At 51.9% G+C, this 22,168-nt stretch overlaps 3 protein-coding genes across 19 annotated transcripts in view; all 3 read right to left on the bottom strand.

The window, feature by feature from the left end:
- The window catches only part of Dati (zinc finger protein datilografo), a 60,108-nt gene extending 41,801 nt beyond the window's left edge, over positions 1 to 18,307 (bottom strand). For 8 of the 15 annotated variants that reach the window (XM_072013586.2, XM_072013577.2, XM_072013579.2 and 5 more), the window contains exons 1-2: positions 17,030 to 18,306; positions 15,257 to 15,367 (exon numbers count right to left, since the gene is read on the bottom strand). In XM_072013586.2, the coding sequence (XP_071869687.1) occupies positions 15,257 to 15,367; positions 17,030 to 18,112 (1,194 nt within the window). In that variant the 5' untranslated portion in view covers positions 18,113 to 18,306. Of the gene's footprint in view, positions 1 to 15,256; positions 15,368 to 17,029 lie in introns of all 15 variants that reach the window. The other 7 variants (XM_072013583.2, XM_072013584.2, XM_072013582.2 and 4 more) reach the window with 4 other exon arrangements.
- The window catches only part of LOC139992617 (protein daughterless), a 358,939-nt gene that overhangs the window by 61,554 nt on the left and 275,217 nt on the right, over positions 1 to 22,168 (bottom strand). The window lies entirely within an intron of this gene.
- The window catches only part of LOC139992632 (uncharacterized), a 28,403-nt gene continuing 26,813 nt past the window's right edge, over positions 20,579 to 22,168 (bottom strand). For both annotated transcript variants that reach the window (XR_011801166.1, XM_072013650.2), the window contains one exon: positions 20,579 to 20,760. Coding sequence is in view for 1 of the 2 variants with exons in the window: in XM_072013650.2 (XP_071869751.1) it covers positions 20,682 to 20,760 (79 nt within the window). In the remaining variant the exon portion in view is untranslated. The remainder of the gene's footprint in view (positions 20,761 to 22,168) is intronic.

Raw genomic sequence — 22,168 nt, 5'->3', positions numbered from 1 at the left:
GGAGGCGAAGAAAAATGAAAGAGGAGGCGGAAAAAAAGGAAGAAGCGCTGCCAGAGGGGGAGAGAGCGGATAGACGGGTAGTGGCAGGAGGCTGTGCAGGCCGAGGGGGAGAGAATATGGCAATAAAAATAAACCAGCGGCAACGCGGTGCGCGGCGCGGCGCGGCGTGGCGTGGCGTGGCGTGGCGTCGGTTTGCGTCGGTTTGCGTCGATTTGCGTCGATTTGCGTCGATTTGCGTCGCGTCGCTGTGGGACTGCGCGCCCGCGAAGGGCTGAAGAGAATCGCGGAGCGCCTAGTTGCACGGTACTCTGGCGAGCGCTATGTTCGCTGCAGAAGAAGCGGAGCAACGAAAGAAGAAGGTGCCGTTGCTGAAGGCGGGCAAGCAAAATAAGAGGAATAACGAAAGAAGCAAATAAGAGTCTCTGTGTGCCTCTTCCTCTTTCTCCTCCTCCACCTTTTCCCCACCACAGTGGCGTAGCCTCCTCTTTCTCGTGGCAGCGAACCGGCTGGGAGGGAGAGGCAATGAACAAGAAGGCGAGAACGGGTGCGCGGAGAGGGAAATCCTGGCATCGGCAGAGAAAGACACCGTAGAACGGGAGAAAGATGGTTGGATAACGACGAAGACGGAGTTTAGCTCGCGAGAACAAGACGGAAGAAGAGAAAAACCGAGGACCAAAGAGAGAGAAAAGTCTGACAGGCCTTGGCTGCTGCAGTGGTTGCGAGCCGCGTTGCCAAGTCTCATTTGTTTATCATAGTTCGCCGGCCTGGCCTTTACTATCTTGAAAAAATCACGTCCCAATTTTTTCAATCGACAGATTGCGCTCTCATGGAGAACGTTTGCTTTTTCCGATGAACCAACCGAGACAGTGAATCCTGCCGCGCGTGGCTTTACCGCCATCCATCGAATTTCCCCACCGAATTTCCCCACCGAATTTCCCCACCGATTCAAGCGTATACGTCAAGAGCGTGTTACACCCTTTTAGCCTCACCCTTACCCTTGTGCTCCGCTGAACGACGGAGTAAAAGTTTGAGGGATTCGCGGTAACGGGTAAGCGTCGCTGCGCCAGACCGTTTGGCGTCACGTCGGTAGAACCAGCCGAATTGATACAGCCGTGGAAAGCGCGTAAAACGTAGGAACGCGAAGCATTGGTTGCGATTTCGCTATCTTTCTGCCGGCTGTTTCGTTTTCGTCTCGTTATTCTCGTTCCTATTCCTCGTCGTCTTCTCCTTCTTCGTCGTCATCACCGTCATCGTCATCATCACCATCGTCCACTACTACTTCCATTGTCGCGTGGACTCGTTTCTGAGTCATGGTGCGTGCACGCATGTACTCTCGCGCGCGCCTGCGTATTTAACGTGCACGCGTTCGTGCTTTACACTCTGCACGCGTATAAATATGTATATACGTACGTGTTGCGTACAAGGAACGTCGGCAGCGTGCATTTACGCTCCGTGCCACTCTTCTGCCCGCTCTTGCCCTCGCCCCCTTGCGCTCACCGCCGCCCCCGCCCCCGCCCCCGCCCCCGCCCCCGCCCCCTTCCTTTCCTCGCATTACAATCGATTTGCATACAAATATACCGGGCATCTCGATGGGTGGTATGTTTATTAGCAAATCCACGTGGAAATTCTGCCGCCTTATTTATGGCCTCTTGTTTTTCGGAGACACGCATCGAACACGGTATTAAACGAGTCGGCGCGGCGTTCTTTCTGCCCGACAAGAAAACCGCAAGCCGTTCGATAATCTTGGAAACTACCAAGAGTATCTCTCCAACAAGTGTCTTTTCCTCGTGGGCAACGTCTAAGATATGTAAATTTCTACATGGCAGTTTCTGTCGTACCCGATTCTAGTAAAGGGGGAGAGAGAGAGAGAGAGAGAGAGTGAGGGAGGGAGGGAGGGAGACTTTGCTTTATCAGAAACATTGTACGAACGTTGTCGGAACGGCTGTAAAGCGCGAAAGTAACGCGTTGCCGACGTCTGCCGAAAGACGAAGGAAATAATACGTCGGGCGGATGGATATCGGTTGCGACGAACCTTTTGTCAGAATTTTCTCGCGTCTACCGAATGCGTCGTTAATCATTCCGTTCCGTGATATTCAATTAACACGACGTCGGCGGCGGAACGCACGCGTGTTGGAAATATCCCTGGAAAACATACTGCACGTGTAACGATCGATCGCTCTTCCGGGCTCGAGTTTCAAACTTTGCCGTTTCGCGATCGCCGCGAATACCGAATTTTCACCGTTAGAACTCGGATAACGAAACGGAGGATCAACGATTACATTTTACGCGCTTATTGGAACAGCGAGAAGACGCCTTGATCGACACCTTGATTGGACGGCGTGGGACACGCGATTAGCCCGCGCGTCGCGTCGCGTCGCCTCGCGTCGCGTCCCGTCTCGTCCCGTCGTCTCGCCTCGCGTCTCGTCCCGTTCCGCGTCTCGTCCCGTCCCGTCCCGTCGTCGCGCAGACCTTTACAATCCTTGATTCGATGCATCCGACTCGATGGTCGCGTTTCTTCCGTATCTCGTTGTAGCTGCTTCCCTTTGAAAACGTTAACACTCCAGAGAGATGGAGGACATCGCAGACGTATAGCTTGTCGGTTAACGTTTCCGCATTCTTGTGAATTACAAGCGAGGACGATCCTCGGTGGCGTGCAGCAAGGATGCACGCTATTGCACGCTATTGCACGCTCGCATCGCGTCATCTAGTTTTGCATACGACTCCGACCGGGCAAGATCCTCTCTCGGCTAACGGTTTCCATTGACTCCACGGATCGGTCGTTCTCTAGGCCGAGCAGTTATCTTAATCGAGCCGGATGATTGGCGATCGATCAGCGTTACGTCGCCGATTAATTATCGATCGAAAGAGTCTGGTACAACGGGGCGCTCGTCGCGTCGCGTCGCGTCGCATCGCGTCGCATCGCGTCGCATCGCGTCGCGGGAAAAAGCACGCGTGTATTGAATTTAAGATCCAGCTGCATCCATGTAAGAACGTGTCGGATTACGCGCTGCTTCTCTGTCTTTCTCCCCTCTCTTCTTTCATCCCGTTGCTCTGTTCCCTTCTTTTTGCGTTCTTTAGGTCGCGCTACTCCGACAGCCTGTTGCAGAACCACAATCTCGGGGACTACGGATCCGAACAAGCTGCCGTAAGTGCGCCTGCGATATTAATTGAGTCGAAGCACGGAGATTTGCATGCGATTTACCTTGTTTCGTGCTGCAACCGTTCTTCGTCGTATTTCACATTTTAAACTTTCACGACGATCGGACGACGCATTCGTGTCGCGATTGTTCGGCTTTCGATCCGGCTATTGCTACGTATTGCGGCTTGCGCACCGTTTTTTCTTTTTTTTTCTCTCTTTTTTTCTTTTTACGTTTTTTACGTTTCGCCAACATTCTGAGATTTTCTTTTCCGTGTGGGAAATACGAGCGGTATTTTCCCCCGTTGTTTCCTTAAATCCATGTATCGTCTCCTTTCGTTTCGTTTCGTTTACAGTTGTTCGGTACGCTTTGTTGTACTTTTCGCTCGAACAAACTTTTCTTTGACGTAAATAGAGAAGAATCGCGAGAAACGCTGTGAGCCTTGGTGGGGTGGTGCGTATCACTGCCTTGTGGCAGTAACCTTGTGCCCGCGTCACGGTACTTTTTTATCATATCGTACGTATGCTAACAACCGGCACGCCGACGCGACGCGACGCGACGCGCAGACACGACGTAGCTGGTCGCGGTCGCGGCCGCGGCTGCGGCAAGGTAAGACAATATGAACGGGTTTGTCCGTGGTCAGTTCTACTGGCGGAGTCAGTGGAGTATAATTTCTTTCGCTCGTTTCGCTGCCTTTTCGTTTCCCATCGTACGGTATCGCGTGTTGGACGAACAGACTGTGTTCGCGTTTTTAACGCTACGCACCAGCAGAATATTTCCTGCAAATAAATATAAAGTACGCGGATCTCTCCGCCGTACCCGGTATATCTTATGCGATACGATACGGCGTTCGTTACGTATATCTGTAGTAGTTGGCAAAGGTTTTCGCGCGATTCGTCGGCGAGCGATACGCGCGAGCAAACGAGAACGTTTCAGCCGTCAACAATAAAAAGCGCACGCTCTCGGTATCGCTTGGAACGTTTGCACAGTGGATCAGCAAGGTATTAACGTGCCGATAATCGCGCAACCTTGACCGAGTGTCCGACCGATTGCTGAATCCTCGACACTGGGGACGACCCTGAAGCATTCTCGTAACAGCGTACAAATCACGACCGAAGGATAAAGAAGTAGATGTCCTTCGGTTTTCGTGGCCGGGCACGATATTTCGTGAAATTTCGTCTCTCTTTCCTTTTCCTCTGTTTTCTTGTTCTTCTTGTTCTTCTTCTTTTCTTCGTCGAACGCGTCCATTCGTGTACCGCGTTCACCAAATGGACTCGTTTAAAACGAAGCGAGTATCGAAAGTATCTCTCTCTCCCTCCCTCCCTCTCTCTCTCTCTCTCTCTCTCTCTCTCTCTCTCTCTCTACCTATCTATCTGTCTATCTGTCTATCTCTCTATCTCTCTATCTTTCTGGCGATGTTTAATTTATTTTAATAACGAACACGCGATGGCTCGGGAGAGAAAGAGAGGCTGAGTCGCGCGGAGGCTTGGACGGAATGCCGCCGACGCCGGCGTATTGTCGGAGGTCAGGTTCACCGGCCACGATGCGTTCGTTCCCTCTCTTGCCTTTCTTCGTCCCTCGTTCAGGCCAGTCACGGCCGCAGATAAAAGAATGGGGTTCGAAGCCGAAAATATCGAGCCGCTCGAAGTAGAGTAGGATGTTTCGAGCGGTTGAAAAATCTGCAAACTCGCGTGTCAACGACCTCGTTTCTCGCGCTACGCAGTATACGGGGTGTATATTCTGTAACACGTGGTTATTGCCGCGTGTAAATAAACTCGAGACAGAAAAACCGCGCCACCGCGTATTACGCGTTACGACTCCGTAGGAGATGAACGGATCGATGACGTAAAACGCGTCTCGGGAAACGGTCACAATATCTTGGTAATTGTTGGATATCTAAAAATGTTTGGGCGGTCGTGGAACGGTCAGAGAAGAACGGGGATTTCTCGAAGAGAGAAAGAAAGAAAGACGAACGATAGCTGCGACCCACGATTAAAACCATAAACGGCATTCGTCTCCGGTGTTGTAAATCCATCAGGGAAATGGCGGGCCAGGCGTTACGTTGCCATCCTGTATACTTGGAATATACGTCGATTATAGCGATATACGTGGATTGCGGCGAAACGTATCGAGAGGAAGGCAGAGACTGATCGAAGGGAGTTTGCAGCGTTTCGGAATAAAGTTGCGTCGACTGACGGTACGTCGAACAGCGTTTACAGTACTCCTAGAAGAGAAGGCTGGATGCTGCTCGTTGCATCCTGCATATATGTATGTTTTATGTCAGCGTGCATTCTGCATTTGCGCCGTTGCCACGTCTGGTGGCTCTCCTCGGTTCTTTCTCTTTCTCTTTCTCCTTTTCCTCCTTTTCTATCTATCCGAGCCTCTGCAGCTTTCCGTCTCTTTCCCTTTTCATTCGTCTCCTCTGCCTCCCCCTTACTCTGCGACCCGCTCCGCGACGGTGCTTGCATTTCTTGACATTTCTCAAACCCGTGTCCCACCTCGTGGTCACTGAGTCGTTGAACTCGAAAAGGAAGAAAAAATGGAAAGAGGAGAGAAGAAGAAAAAAGAAAAAAAAAAAGAAAAGAAACGACGCGAACTCGGTCGGGGAAAAGGTGTTGGTCGGTGGAATCGATTTTTCATACGAGAAATTTGTTAGCGCGTGACGAAGAGAAGAGAAGAGAAGAGAAGAGAAGAGAAGAGAAGATTCGTTGAGTCGACGAAGGAGGAAACCCGGGCGGGGGGTTGTTACACGGGGCGCGACTCGAAACGGTCCCCTAGCGTTTCGCTAACGAAATTTCCCACGGCTCGCGTCACCAAAGGGTCGACTTTTTTCGTCGGCGAAAGGAATTTTCTTCGAACGATTCGCCGCGATCTGCATACACGGCGTTATCTCTCTCCGTTTATCTGCTCTCTTGCTAGCAGAGCGCGGCAGCCTGTTTTCTCTCTACCGCATGCAAATGCCGTGTTTCTCCATCTTAGAATCGCTTTCCTCGCGATCGTTGCTCGCGAGCCCGATGAAAAATGCCCCGGCGAGCTACGTCCATCGGAGAGAGGTACGCGAATCTGTTCAGGGCACACGTTTCTCGCGGCGACTGGCAAGTGTCGAGCGGATCTACAGGAGGTCGATCGGTTGCTCGATTGGAGTAGGTCGCGGCTGGTATCGCAACAACGTCCCGACATGTCCCGGCACGTCCCGGCACGTGCCATGCAGGAAATACTATCGAGAAAATGCTATCGAGTTTCGGGAAACGACTCGATCGATTCTTCTATTCTTCGATTCCAGTACAAACAAGCGAACTAAATCTACGTACTTATCCGCGCGTAGAGACGGTAAAATAGGTTTAGCGATAGCGGTGTATAGCATTCGAGAGGAAATAGACGCGGAGTCTAGCGCGAGAAGGCGGACTGTCATCGAATCTCTGCTGAATCGACTGAATCGACGCGAATACCTTGTTTGTATCGGTGAAACGAGAAGGGAGCTGCGTTGGATTTCGAGAGAGCGGCAGCGTGGAACGCGCCGCGAGAAGTGCACGCGTTTCTCCCGTTGGGGGAGACGACGAAAGGATCTTTCTCCCGCGAGATACGTTGACTTCGAGTCGATCCAGTTGGCGGTGTTTCGCGCTCGAAGGAGCGCGTCGTCCTCGTTCTGGAATGCGTAACCGGCGTACGCGGTTCCGCGGAAGGACGGTTCCGGCGGAATCTGGCGGAATCTAGCGGAATCTGGCGGAATGTGGCGGTTGTTGGCGGTTGTTGACGGTTGTTTGGCTCTCGACAGAGCAGAGACGCATGTGGATGGCAGGCGAGACCGTGTTTGCGAGGTTTGCTGCACGGTTCGAATTTCTTCTTTGCTTTGTACGAGTCGATCTGTTCGAGTTTTCAGCATGCGAGTGTAAAGTCGAACGACGAGTGGTTATGACAGATAGACGGACTGCGCGTTGGCCGACGCGTTGGCCGACGCGTAACAGATCATCGCGCCCGCCATCCATCGGTCTCGGTTAGGCTACGTAGTCGGCGCGGCGGTTACAAGTAGAGTATGGTCTCCTTACCTCTCGTGCACGGTTCTCTAGAGTAGGTGGATCACAGTTAAAACGCGGTGGTAGGAGCTAGGTAAAAAGATCACAAAATATGGCACACTGTTGCCCGAGTTCATCGTTCGGCACTTCGCGGCGCGGTTGCTTACTGGTGGGGGCGGCGAAGTACGGGCGGAGGAGAATGACGAAGAAGATGCGGAACGAAGGGAGTGAGCCTGTGCGAATGGAGCAAGAAGGGAACACTCGCGGGGACACTTGAATCGAAGACGAAGAGGAGACGCAGGACGAGAAAAGGAGCCGCGTACACACCGAGAGAGCGGCACACGAGAGACGAAGAGAATTCCTCGCGCGCGCTGTCAGCTGTCAATGCCGCGCACGTTGTCACTCATCTTGCGTGGTTTTTCCTCGGATCTCGGTACTTTGACGGTCCTCCTTCTTCCTCGGTGACCACCTCGCCATGCATCGAACGACGATTCAGATCCAACAGATCGTCATCTACCTCTGTCGTGGTCCTCTTGGCCCTTACGATCCCGGCGAGTTTCCAGCGAGTTTTCAGCCAGTTTCCAGCGAGTTTGAATCACCGCGTTTTCCGGATCTCTCTCTCTCCCCTCTCTCTTTCTCTCTTTCTCTCTCTCCCTCTCTCTCTCTCTCTCTCTTTCTCTCTGTCGCCTACTCTTTCCCTCTTTCTTTCTCCCTCCCTCTCTCTCTCTCTCTCTCTTTCTCTCTCTTTCTATTTATTTCTCTCGGTGTCGTTGTTCTTTGTTCTTGCTTGACTCGCCGACGATAAAAAAATGCGACGTCGAAAGGAGAAGGACGATGGAAGAAGGAAGAAGAAGATATGGAAAACCTTGTCACCGATTGTCTTCGTCTAAGTCGTGGTCGTCGTGGTGGTCGTGGTCGTCGTGATCGTCGTCGTTGTCGTCGTCGTCGTTGTCGTCGTGGTCGTGGTCGTCGTCGTGGTCGTCGTCGTCGTTGTGGTCGTCGTCGTCGTTGTGGTCGTCGTCGTCGTCGTCGTCGTCGTCGTCGTCTTCGTCTTCGTCTTCGTCGCACTCTCGCCTCCCCGTGTGCGTGTGACGCGGTGCGCGCGTGGTGTCGCGTGAAGTTGGTCGTGCGTGCGCACCTTGTGCTTCGTTAAAGAGTCTTTTCCGTATAAAATGCTGGGGCGCCGGCGAGAATCGGCCTGCCCGCCGCCGCGTAGGCTTCACGCCGGCGTCCTCGCGGCCGATTGGCTGGATAGCGTCCGGTGGGGGGCACTGGCGCGAAGGTCCGAAGGTAGAATACTTGCCTCGAGAAGCTACCAGAGCGGATCCACGAGAGTTCGGAGTGGGGTTGCGTCTTTGCCATCCCGCTAACTCGGATCGTACACGTTTTATCTACACGGCACCTAACAGGGATGATCTTCTGGATGCTAAACTGTGTACGAAATCGTTGGACGCGAGCTTGGTCGAGTTGCACGACGACGTTGGACAATGGCAGACGGATGGATCGCGTTTGGAGATAACGCGACTCGTTGAATAAGACGGACGATAGTCGATGGTTCGTGAGAAAGATTTTTTTCTTCTTGTCTTTCGGAGGCAAGGTGTTGGAACATGGCACCACCAAAGTTCGATCCGTCTTTTGGAGGGAGTAAAATCGAAGAAAGAACGAACGCAGCAAAGAAGCTTGGCGATTCTGTAGAGTCGGTACGCCGAGCGTCGAGCGTCTTTCGTTCTCGCGGGCCCCCTTTGCTCTCCCCCCCCTCTTTGCCCCTCTTTGCCCCTCTTTACCGCGCGATACTCGCCGTCTTTCTTTTACAAGAACTTCTCATTCTGATCTCTCGGCTTGCTCGCCTTCTCTCTTCCAATCTCTCTGTCTCGTCTGTATTGCTCGAGACCGGCCAGGCTATTCACCCACGCATGCACGAGATGACGATGACGATGACGCCGACCGCTCGCTCGCCGCTGCAACGTGCACACCGTGAACGCTCTTTGCTCTTTCATCCGCCTTATAAGATGAACGTACTCGGCGAGAAAAAAACACGGGCGCTCGAAATTCCTCATGGGTCGCGGATTTTCTGGTCGAGACTCTTGCATCGTACGATTAGACGGCGAATTTGCGAATCGAGTGTCCGCCCTCTTAGCTCTCTCTCTTCTCTCGACAATCGTCGGAGACGGTAGATTTTTTTCGATCGGCGCGCAAAGATCGATGCACGATCGAGCAGACTTTTTCGCTGCTCACGATTTTGCTGGCCTTGCGATCTATGCGGCTGACATTGGCACATTGCGATTGCACAGCCCCGCTGACCCAGATTCCGGCTCGGTTATTTTTTCCACGCGGTCGGATTTTTTTTATCTCTGCCGTTTCGCTCGTCAGTCTCGGTCGTCTCTGCCGCTGCATCGTTTCTCTCGTTTCCTACTCGCGATCTTTCGCACGGCTTTAATCTCGTCTCGTCTTCGTTTAATTCCTCACGGACAAACTACTTTTCCTCGCTGCTTTAGAAATTGACGAGCCTCGTAATTCGCGTTCGACCTACCATTTAGAAGCGTCGCTAGGAGGAATCCCTGTTTTTCAGTTTCAATTTTTCGCGAAACTTTGCCTGTACTGCTTTGCTCGTACACGATAATGAGGATGAGGATGAGGATGAGGATGAGAAAACGCCCTACGGACTCGAACAATTTGATATCGAAGAAACTGCAGCCGTATCCCGAAATATGAATTTTTCAGGACTGAGTATTTGACAGGAGTTGCGAAAAATCAAAGCAGAAGAGTCGCGCGATAAGCGCTCCTCCAACTTCATAATTAACGACGAACCGTATCGAGTCAAGTCGCAGCTGATCTCGTTGAAGCGTTCGAAACGGTTGTAATATATTTTGCGGTGGCGAGGGTCAAAACTGCGAACAACAGAATCCACGTCTGGCCGGAAAAGGGGTTCCGGATGGATCCACCGTGGTTGGCCGCTTGGCGCGAAACAGCCGTGACGCGACTGGATCCTGACCTACGACTACGTTCAGGGGAGCCAGGCGAATTTTGTCCGAAAGTCGACGCGAACGAAAGAGCGGATTCGCAGGCCTTCGAGGTCACGAAGCTGCAGTGGGGATCGGTGTCGGAGGGAATCGAAGAGGGGATCCGAAGAAGGTGGTAGATATGGGCAAAGATTCGAGGGAGTAGGAGAGTGCCGATGGAGGATACGCTGCGGCGGAGGAGGACCAAGCGACGCGCTGGAAAGAGGAGCGCGAGCGTGAGTGCAACGGGCAGCTCGGCAGAAGAAGACGAAGGCGGAGGAGGAGGAGGAGGAGGAGGAGGAGGAGGAGAAGAAGGCGAAGAAGAAGAGGAGGACGATGAAGACGATGAAGAAGAAGAAGAAGAAGAGGATGAAGACGAAGAAGACGAAGAAGACGAAGAAGACGAAGAAGAGAAAGCAGAAGAAGAAGAAGAAGAAGAAGAAGAAGAAGCAGAAGAAGAAGGAAGGGGTCTGATATACCGGCAATATACACACAGAGCCGCACAGACCACGGCAAAACTCCGCAGTTTTGCTGTTCGATTTTGCAAACTTATATTTAGAAGGGCAACGATCTTTTGCCGCGGCAGCTCCAACCAGAGGAGAGGAAAGGTTCTGGGATACGCGCACGGTCTCTCTCGTGACCGGCCGCCGAGATTTCTCAACTCCGCGCAGACCTACGTCTCTCTTGGTTTTCGCCGTTTTGCATTTTCCTCTCCATTTTCCCCGCTGTTCTTTCTCCGCTCTTCGATGAAATTTCTTTCCCGCCCTGCCCTCCTTAGTTCCTGCCTTCTTGCATCGGCTATTACGGTGCCCGGTGTTTTGCATTCGAGTAGAACCAGCCAGCGCACGAATTAATGGCTGTTGCGTACGCGTCACGTTTCGAGTTTGCAATAATTACCAGTGGCACGTAGGATAACGGTTGTTTAATAAGTTGGGTATTCTACAGGGTGACTCTGTTGGTTAAGAAACGCTCGGTTATGGAAGCTGAACGTACAACACGAGGACGGGGAGAGTGAATTTCAGAAAATATCTGGTACATCACGGACGGACGAACCTTTGTTGCTCTACGAAGATGGTACAGACTACGGATCGATCCTATCGATCCTATCGATCCTATCGCGTCAGATGGAAATAGCAGGCGACGAGCGAGTCGCGTTACACGGTATGGCGTTGGATTCGCGAGAAAGCGACACCTTCCAGCAGGCTTGGATAGGACGAGATGCCAATCCGGATAGAGATGAAATTTGGGAGCGCGATCGAGCTGGAAATGAAAATCCTCCGGAGGAAAAGCGTCGTGCGGATCTTTCGAAGCGCGCGAATATCGCGCATGACCGCCCCTGTGAGAGCGTAATCTTATCGTGGCGAGCGATGTGGTGAACGCGACTGCAGAACGGAGCGGAGTCAACGAACGATAAAAAAAAAGCGCGTAGCCATACGCGCGACACAAAGAATAAACTCTATTCCATTGCACCTCGCCCCCCCCCTCCCATTTGCCTCTCTGCTCCCGTACCGTTCCATCTCGCTCGTTCGTTACCGCGGCCAACTCTTCTCCTGGTCATATCCACGTTGCAACTTTGCCAGCCGTGTGTGGGCGCGCGACTTCTTTCCTCTTCTCTCGTTCACCGGTTCTCCCTCCCTCCCACTCTCGCTCTCTCCCTATCCCTATCCCTCTCCCTCTCCCTCTCCCCCCCTCTCTCTCTCTGTCTATTTCACTCTTTTTCTCTCGGTTCGCCCGCTCTCGCCCCTTCTCCCTCTCCCCTTTACTCGTTCTTTTTCTTTCGCCGACCGCGCTTGGGGTAGGTCATGGCGGAACCGCGCGAGCGAGCGAGCGAACGACGAGGAAGGAGAGAAAAAAAGAAGAAGAGGAAGAACGAGCCGTACGCGACGCGTACAGAAGAACGTTCGGCCGGCACACGACTTTGTAACGCGTACCTTTCTCCTTCGCTTTGGGCGGCCACGCTTTTGACAAGATATCTATCATCGCGAAGCAACGTTGTTGGACGTCGTGGCCTCGCGACTCGCGTTATACCTGCCCGATTTTTGCCAGTTTGTCCGATCTGTCGATTGATCGAATAAACGAGATTCGCGAGGAAACCGAACGAAAGGTAGTACAATAGATGGGGTATCGAATTGTACTTTCGTAAGCCGACCGGTGTCTACGGCTCGAGTTTCTTCGAAATTTAACTATTTGCCGTTTTCTTTCTCTTACCGTTGGCCTCTGGGACGCTCGCCTACAGTTTCACCGAAGATCGAACAATTCGATTAGAAGGATCTTAACAGCCGGCACGGGGCCGGCGTTATTGTTAGCGATCATGCGATCTGAAAATCATAGAAAATTACTGAAAAGCCAGGAAACTTTGTACGTACTGAACGGGCAGAAGGTATGGTTGCCCCTGGACTTGAGATGTCGTAATTTTGCCTTCGCCATAACGGCTACGCGGCACGGAAGTTCTTCCCTCTTCCCGCCCTTCTATCTTTCATCCTCCGAGTTTTCTTCTTCGACTTGAAACAGAAAGCTTTCTCGCCCCCTCTCCTCTTCCCTCCCCCTCGACCCCCGTCCCCCGTCCCCCGTCCCCCGTCCCCCGCCCCTCGCCGCACCGCGCCTTTTCGTAATAGTAGAAGGGTTAGCGAAACAATGGCACGCGCGTGAACACCGTTATTTAAATAATACGATGGAACCTCTTCGGGGTTGAAGGTAAAAAAATAAGTTACGCTCAAGGGGACGGTGAAACCGAACGTGAGAAAACGGCTCTTTTTGTTTTTAGTACCCGCGCGAAACGTGGTTATCCTCGTGGAACTTTTTCGAACGATAGAAAGGCAGGTTAAGCGGACTCTCGAAAGTATATCGCATACGGGTAGCGTAATTGTCTCCTCCTTGCGTCACCTAATCGCGCAGCACGCATCTCGTGAGTCAAAGATGATTCTGCGAGTATCGATCCGGAACGTTCATAGTCTCTTCCACCCTTTTCTTTCTTTTTTTTTTTTTTTTCGCCATCTTCTTCTTGCGCCCGTAGCGCAGTTCCGGTTCTGGCAGCTGTCGTCGATTGAAAATCGGGACGCTGGATCTGGTCAAGGGTAGACCCGTGGCTGCGTTACGTTACGCTCCGACGTCGAACCGGTTTGAAGCGGGGTGAAGCAGAGATTTGGAGAGAAAGAGAGCCGACGCAAAAAAATTCATTTGTATCGCCGGAAGGGTCGCGCAGAGGTGTCGAAATAATTGGATTTTAATTTTCCAGCCAGTGAAAGAACAAAAACCGCTTTCTCTATCGTCGGGGCTGCGTCGTCGTTCTCTACGCCCCGATCGACAACCATGAGAATCATACGGCGACGAGTGTTTGTACAACGTCGCGACGCATTAATGTTTTCGACTTTCCATCTTCTTCCGCACCCTTTGTTTTCCCACGATTCGTAACGGGCAATGGGTTTATTTCGTTGACGCGGCCACGGTTAATTAATTGTCGTCGTGCCGCCGCGTCGGCTCCACTTTGCTCGTACACGGCCGATCGTTTCGGAATCGAACGATCGACGAGGAACGAGCGTGAAAAAGGCGACAGGTGCGGTGAGAATCATCGGCGGCGTTTCCGCCTGCGGAAAGTGGCCGAAAGCAACGAGAGTCAATTAAGTGTGCGCGTCGCTCTTAACATTTTGTCACGAGCCCCGGCAGCCACGCTCCTCCGTCGAAGATTCACCGTTACGGAGCGCCACAAAGAAAGCGAATGTTTTAATTAAATCCTGGCAAAACGTGAAAACTTCGCCATCGTGCGGCGTTTTTGCGATTTTCCGAAAGTTTCGCCTTGGCCGGGCTCGCGAGTCGCTTTCAAGGTGGCGATGGACGAGGGAGTGGAATCGCCGCGCTACCAAACCACCTCGCCACCACCACCGTCTCTCCATTCATCCCGCCGCAGTTAGCGAGAATAAAAGAAGTCGGAAAAACAAAAGAGCGCCACAGCTACTTAGCGAAACAAATTGTTGCTTTCGTACTCGGGACGAGAATTTAAAAGTTTTGCACGAGCCGCTTCTCTTTTTACTCTTCCCCCGTCATCCCCTTCTCCATCCCTATTCTTCGTGGCTTTCTCCTTTCTCCTCCTCCTCCTCTCACTCTCTCTCTCTCTCCCTCTCTCCCTCTCTCCCTCACTCCTCCCTCCGGGCATCTCGTTCTTTCGAGTCGAACGGATAGACGAACTCGATTCACGGCTCGTTAGCGGTGCTTCCTTTCCCTTCATTTCGGTTCTGCCTCGTAAAAGGACAACGCCATATACGCGGAGACTCGTACTATCGATCGCGACGGAGTGTCCCATTAAATCGGTTGCATCGTGCGTGGAATACGCGTATGGAACAATTAAACGCGGTATTGTCTCGCGAGCTGCGAGGTACCGTTGGCCGAGACGCTCGGTCATCTACCTACGGATCTTGTCCGTAAAAATCCACCGTCCGCGATCTTCTCGTAAGAATCGTTGGATCGATCTCGAACCGCCACGGCGGTCAACATTTTATCGACGATCGAGTCGTCGCGCTGCTCGTTGAGCAGGCGATGAGCTGCCAGACGATTTCTTAGCAAGCGACGGATCTTTTAACGTTAAGATTGAAGGAAAATTAATAAATCCATATATCTAGAGAAGCACATACACGCACGTAGAGCATGCTAGGCGCTGCGATAAACAAACTAACGAAAATGTGAGTGCAGGAAATAAAAACAATGAGAACGAAGAGAGACGAAGAGAGCGAGATCTGCTCCTCGTAAACTCATAACACGGAAAACGAGAATGAAGTACGCGCAATCGTGAGACCAAAGATTCGATATAATTATATGTATATATATATACGCATAGGTATGACAGTTGCGTGAAACGTGCGGGAGGAACATAGAGAAAAACGAGAAAAGAAGAAGAAAAGAAAGGGAACAGAAGAAAGAAAAAGGAGACGCGAGAAGAAAGAGAGTTACGTACGTCGAGCCTTGCGCGAATCGGCGAAACGGGAAACAAAGAAAAAAAAAAAAAAGAAAAAAGAAAGAAAAAAGAAAGAAAAAGAGAAAAGTGAGAAATTGCAGGAAGCTGCGTGACAAGGAGAAATAATAAGGGGATTTTGAACGGGCTGAGTATTCAACTCACTCGTTGCAGGGTGGACCAGCATTCCTCGAGGGTGCGTTCGCTGATGTTGCCCATTCCTCCGCCTCCGCCGGCGCCTCCCGCACCTCCAAGTCCCGCCGCAGAGGCACGAGACTATCAGGCAATACAGGAGGCTCGTGTTAGTTTACTTCTCTCTGCCCTTTCTTATAGCCGGCAGTGATACAAAATCGCTTTCTTCCCTACCAAATATGGTGCTCTTACAGTAATTCGCGAAACGATCTCCGACTAGCCGCCGCTCGAAATCTTTCCTTTTCCTTGGAAAGAACCTTCACGCGTGAAAACTGAAAGACGCTATAGAGATTTGGTAGGGGAGACGGATGAGCGTTGTTTAAACAACGCCAAACAAATAAAACAAGAAACGAGGAATCATCCGTAACGTCGGATGGTCGAGTCATTCAACTTTTTCCTCCACCATGTTCTTTTCACTCGCTTCAACGTAGATCGTCCTACCTGGTAAAATCGCGTGATACGAAAAGTCTGTACCACGAAATCGGTTGTGTCGTAATTCACGCGAGCGAAAGAAACGGGAAAGAGAAACAAGAAAAAAAAAAAAAAGGAAAAGAAGAAGAAAGAAAAAAGAAAAGTGGTTCGGATTCCTATTGGCGGTGAGACCGAATCGGATCCGCGGGGATATATTTACTTAGTTTCCTCGTATCGAAGCTCGCGGACTGTGGCATCGCAGAAACACGCCGCGATATTTTCTCGAGAACATCTTCTCGGCGTACCGTATGACGTATGCGTATAGTATTATCTGTGTTGCGCGGGTCAAGAACCCCGAGAGACGACGTATCTGCATCTCCTCGCATCGGTGTGCGTGGGCCGCGTTTGCATTTGTGGCCCCGTGACTCTAATGTGTGCGTGGCTGGCTGCTTTGCTTGGCTGCTAGCTGTAGCGCGAGCGCGCGCTCCCGCGCCGACATTCACTCTCTCTCACTCTCCCTCTCTTGCTCGTTCTGTTGCATGTAGGTGTGCGTGTGCGTGTGCGTGTGCGTGTGCGTGATCGCGTACGCGTGTTGAAGTACGCGATGTGGTAAGTCAACGTATTCCGATGTGCGTGAACCATGGTCAGTGTATCTCGGTACAGTCGCAGATTCAAACAGTCAGCGAAATTGTCGACGATGCAGCGCGATTTATTGAAAGTCATCCAGTTAAGCCGATACGCACGTTTTCGTCCGTATCCTGTCGATTCTGACAGGTCTGACATCTGGTCTTTTTTCGTCCTAATCGAGCGACTATCCGCGTCCTTCGTTGTTCATCTTAGTCACGAATACTTGATAGAAATCCTCTCGTTCGAACGTTGGCTCCCGTTTAACGAAATCGCGGAGTCCACGATTTTATAACTCGCGCTAGAAGAATTTAGACCTTTCGGCGTTGTTAATGGAAAGCGAGACGAAGCGTAGCGAATATACAAGAGATTCCACGTGATCTCGAGGCGAGACGAGACGAGACGCGTATTTTTCTCCATTGGTAGAAACTGTTTGAAAGTATTGTCCGGCGTCAGTCGGCCCAAGTGAATGACCCTATTTATCGGCGCATTATGCACTTTTATCGCGGTTGCCTCGTCCCAGTTATTTATCTCTTCCCTCCGCAGCTACGGACGAGAAAAGTCTAACCGAGATCGAGTAAATAAAAATGGAAAACAGAGAGACAGAGAGACAGAGAGAGAGAGAGAGAGAGTAGAGAGAGAGAGAGAGAGTAGAGAGAGAGTAGAGAGAGAAAGAGTATCGTTTTATCGATCGTGTAAACGTATTCTTACCTGCAGCTCGTTGACAAGCTTTTCGGTCAGGCTGGCATCGTGGGAGTCTTGGCTGGTCGCGCCCGGACTTAGCATCGAGTTCTGGGAGTTCTGTTGTTGATTGGCCGACATGTTCATCCCGGCGAGGGCTCCGTTCTGAGCGATACTGCCCGCCATGTTGAGCGCCTGCTGTTGCAGGTTCTGCGTCAAATTTTGAGCCTGTTGTTGCAAATTCTGCGTAAGGTTTTGCGCTGCCTGTTGTTGTAGCGCCTGTTGACTCAAGCTCTGGCCGAGGTTCTGGGTCAAATTCTGCGCCTGTTGCTGCAACGTTTGCGACAAATTCTGCGCCTGACTTTGGATATTTTGTTGCAGGTTCTGGCTGGCCTGGCTTAAGTTCTGCGGCTGATTGAGCAACTGTTGCTGCTGTTGGGGAGACAGACTCGGGGTCAGACTTTGCGCGAGATTGTGCTGCAGAGTTTGTCCTAGGTTCTGTTGCATGTTCTGCGTCAAGGCTTGAGTCAACGCCTGTCCCAGGTTCTGATTGAGAGCCTGAGCCGCCTGGACCGCTTGAACGGCCAACGACGGACTCGAGGCTTGGGACATGCTTTGTTGTGCTTGTGCGAGACTGTGAAGACTCTGTGCCATGCTGGACGTGATGGCGCCCTGATGGTCGGCCTGCGGCGAGGGCGTCGTCGGTGCCGGCGAAGACTGATGCTGCGCTCCTTGAGCCGTTTGTTGGCCCATGGACATCGCGTGCTGTTGTTGCTGCATCTGCTGTTGCGGACTGGCGGTCTGTCCTAATGCCGCGTTAGCGGTCTGCTGCACCTGCGAGACGTTCTGTTGTTGTTGCTGTTGCTGCTGCTGCTGCTGTTGCTGTTGTTGTTGTTGCTGCTGCTGCTGCTGCTGTTGTTGACCAAGAGGGCTGTGCATCTGTTGCACTTGCTGTTGAGTCGAGTTGGAGATAGGGCTGTGCTGTATGCCCGGCGAATGCTGAGGCGGACCCCGTTGCGGTTGTTGCCAGTAGTCCGACATTTTGAAAACATGCTGTCGCAGCGCGTGAAGATTGGCGGCCGCCGCTGTGACGGCCGAGGCTTGGACCTCCATGGGCTCCGGCTCGTTTTCGAGGTCCGGTTCGGGCGAGCTGCAAGGATCCTCGTCTTCCTCCTCGTCTTCCCTCTCGGTGATGTCCTCGTCGTCCTCGTCGTGGATCCTGACGGATCTGTCAACCTCGGGCCCGACCGACCCTCCTCCACCAACACCAGCAACACCACCGCCACTTCCACCGCCGCCACTTCCGCCACCGCCACCTCCACCGGCTCCACCGCCACCTCCTCCACCTCCTATCCCACCCCCCGAATCGCCAGAGTGGAGATGATTTCCGGGATGATGCTGATGATGATGATGCTGCTGAAGGTGATGGTGTGGTCGCGAATCTGGATTTTGGCCCTGCTGCTGCTGATGTTGTTGCTGCTGGTGCTGCTGGTGCTGCTGCTGCTGTTGTTGTTGCTGCTGCTGCTGTTGGTGTTGATGGTGATTCTGTTGTTGGTGGTGGTCCAAGCCAAAGTCTGGTTGGGTTTGCGTCTGGGCACGTAGGTCCAGGGCCGCCGTCGCGTCCGAAATTTTGAGGCCTTCGCGAGAAGCCCGGGCTACCCCCTTCCGGCGCAGCTTGCCCGCTTTTTCGCACCCCTTCCGGTAAGCAGCTCGACGGTCGGCACACTTCCGCGCTCGCCGCCGTTCCTTCCTATCTTTCTCTCCGCTGTATCGCGCTCTTCTTAGCCCAGGATCGTCTTAAGGACAACGATCCTCGCTCGACGTGGGCGGCAAGCAACGTCACTTACTCGCCACCTGCTTCGACTTCCCGGGCCTGCTGCTGCTGCTGCTGCTGCTGTTGCTGCTGCTGCTGCTGCTGCTGCTGCTGCTGCTGCTGCTGCTGCTGTTGTTGTTGCCTCCCGCTACTTGGCTCATGAAACTCTTTCCCTCGATACACCTCTTGCCTCTTTTTTTTGCCGCTTCTTCGGCCGTTTCTCACTTTGCCTTGGTACCTCGGCCTCTTGCGCCACTCGGCCTCTCTCCTCACTTGTCTCGTCGTTGGCTTCTCTCCGGTCTTCTTCGTCTTGTTCGCAAGCACCACCGATCCGTTGTTCTCTCTACGATCGATGGCCCTTCCACTTTTCTCGATCTTTCGAAACCCGTCTCCCGTAACTCGATCACCGATATTGATACCGATAGATCTTTATATCTCTCGCTGATCGTGTACAAGCGTCTCCGCAGTTCGGTGATTCTAGCAGCTTCTTCTTCTTCTTATTCTTCTTCTTCTTCTTCTTCTTCTTCTTCTTCAGATCCTCCTTCCACTAACGTGCATTTAACGTTCTGATACGTACGTGTTTCTTTTACCCGTGTGCGCGCGCGCCCGTTTTAGTGCGTGCGCGCGCGTGTGTGCGTCGGAGTGTGCGTGCGTGCGTGTACGTGTGTATGTGTGTGTGTGTGTGCGCCTGATGAATCGATGCGCGCGCGAATGGACGTCCTCCGTCAGCGGAGAACAGCCTATTTCTTTGTTCTATCTAACTTAAAGTCTATCATACACTTAAGTTCAGGTTAAAATTCAGGATTGCCCAGCCCGGACGGTGTGAACGAGAAGGACAGTCCGTGCAGACGCGAGACTCTCTGTCGTTGGTCGAAGTATCTGTCGTAGAGCAGTCTGTGCTGCCGGATGAGAAATCACACTTGGCGGATGATACTGCTCGTCCCGTTTTGCCCTGAGTAGTTAGTAGCCCCGTTATGTCGATGTGCGTGTGTGTGCGTGTGTGCGAACGTGCAAGCCCTTTCGTCGTATTGCCGAGGGAAAAGGGACTGGCGCGTCGGCCGTGTGTGATACGTAGTGTGATTTCTTTGAACCGGGACGGCAGTTCTCCTCTGTCGGGATTTCGGTCACTCCGTCTGCACAGCGTGTGTCGAAGACGCTGTGGATGGCATCCGACGCTACCGTTTCACTCGCTCCTTTCGTTACAGCTTTTTAGCGGTGCCCGCGTCCTCTCCTATACGATCCTTCGTCCTGTTTGTTTCGCGTCTGTTCACACGACTCCTCCTCGAAATGCGACTCTAGGGTTTTTAACTCTTTAAAAGGAATTCTATTCGATTATCGATTAACCGCTCGTCGTTACCGATATCGTCGATGGTAGTTGTGGTTGCTTCTTATTATCGTTTAGCTTTAATAATATTGCACTTAGGTACACTCGTTTTTTGAACACACTGAAATATATATGTATGCGGCGCGAGGTTCTCTCTAACGAGCTTCTTCTCTTCTTTCTTCCTTTCTTCCTTTCCTTCGTTCTTGCTCTACCGACTTCTTGCTTTCGCTTGCTTCCTTTCCTTTCTTCCAAATCTATCCTTATCCCGGATCTTCTCTCTCTTCTTCTTCTCCTTCTCTTTCTTCTTTTTCTTTTTCTTCTTCTTCTTCTCCTCCTTCTCCTTCTCCTGCTCCTGCTCCTTCTTCTCCTTCTTCTTAATATTATTCTTCTTAATCCACCTTTCTCTTCTCTTCTGCTTCGTTCTATCCGCCTTCCTCTTTCCTTTTTCGTTATCGAATCACTTCCGTCGCAACCCCGCTCCTACGCGTCTCGCTTTCGCTCTTCTTTTACTCCTGTGTTCCTCCGCTTCTTCTGCTTTGCTCGTCTTATTCTGCTTCTTCCGCTTTGTCCAGTCTTCCTCTCCTGCGCGGGAATCTCTTGCTGCAACGCGTCTCCCGCTCGAAGCTGCAATTTAAAAAGAAAACGCTATTTTTATGCCGACTGTTTCTCACCGCGACGTGCTTCCGATTTAACCGCTACGTCTCTACGACGCGACGACCCGCGCGTTACGTTCCACTCGATCTCCAATCTATTCGATCTATTCGCGAGTTCTAAGCATGCAACTGTGTAGGCTATCGTTCTTAGATTCGAGGGCTACGGCGTCTGACAACTTTGCGCTGAACGTCCTCGTCGAACAGACCGCGCTATCGAGACACGTTTTGTCTCGTTTTGTTTCACCCGCGACGAAATCGCCGCAATCGTCGCAATCGTCGCAATAACCTGCCATCCTTCGTTTTCTAATCTTCGTGAAATTCACGGCACATGAGTTTTCGACACGTGATGTTTCAATGTTCGTAACCAACGTTTGGTTTTCAACGAGCGGCGAAAGTGGCGAATAGAACGGCGGGGCCGAGGGACATACTCGTTGGGCAGGAAACGAAGGGATTTCGATATTCGCCGGAACGTCGGATGATTCTGCCGAGAAACGAGAGAAAGGTGTCCGTTTCCCATTCGAATTACTACCGGCGAAGGAAAGAAATTGGAAAATAGTTTGAAAAACGACTTGTCACTTTAACTTGCACTGTCACGAACTGTTATCGGCCTGTTACGTACGATTCGTCGGAATAGTTTGACGAGAACACGTGTGCCAGGAAACACGGTGGCGTTTCGCCGTCGCGTCGCGCATTGCAGGTGATCGCTCGTAAAAAAGGGAATTCGTTGGTAAAAAAATCGTTTGATCCTCGATAAACTAACGCATTTCGATAAAATAATTGGGGTCGTATCGTCTTGTTTGAAGAAGCAGCCGGTTGCGTGAGGGATGCGTGGGAAGAGAGGAGGATCACCGTGGTATTTAATTATGTCATTCTGCGTCGCGTATCCGAACCAACACTCGTGTTTTTCACGTGGAAACAGCAGCGAAACACCGATCTTTTTCGTGGTTCGAATCATCCATCCATTAGCGAATTAACGAATCCTTTGCACGTTTCACTCGCGTTTACCGAAATTAATTAACTCGATAAAAACATGCCGCACGCGATTACGAACGTGAGTGACTAAAATTTTCTAGCACGTTTGTCGGTCGGCCACTACGAACGGTTGGTTGTGCGGTGCTACGAACAGAGGCCAGAGAGATGCCCGTTTCCAACGTTGTCGCGACACAACGAGATACTTTTTACATAGGCGTCTTTTTACGACGTCTTCTAAACTCGACGACGATTCAGGATCTAAGGAGACTGGTATAGTGGATGATAAAATCCGTCGCGTTGGTCGGGGCATGACGACAGTCGTTCATCACCTTCCAAGCAGTCATCGGCATCGTTCGCGGCATCGACAGGCTCTTTAGACATCGACGCGTTTTCCGACCGTCGGACGA

This window comes from Bombus fervidus, chromosome 12 (genome assembly GCF_041682495.2).
Source record: "Bombus fervidus isolate BK054 chromosome 12, iyBomFerv1, whole genome shotgun sequence".
Classification (NCBI taxonomy): Eukaryota; Metazoa; Arthropoda; class Insecta; order Hymenoptera; family Apidae; genus Bombus; species Bombus fervidus.
This window is presented reverse-complemented; position numbering and strand designations above follow the sequence as displayed.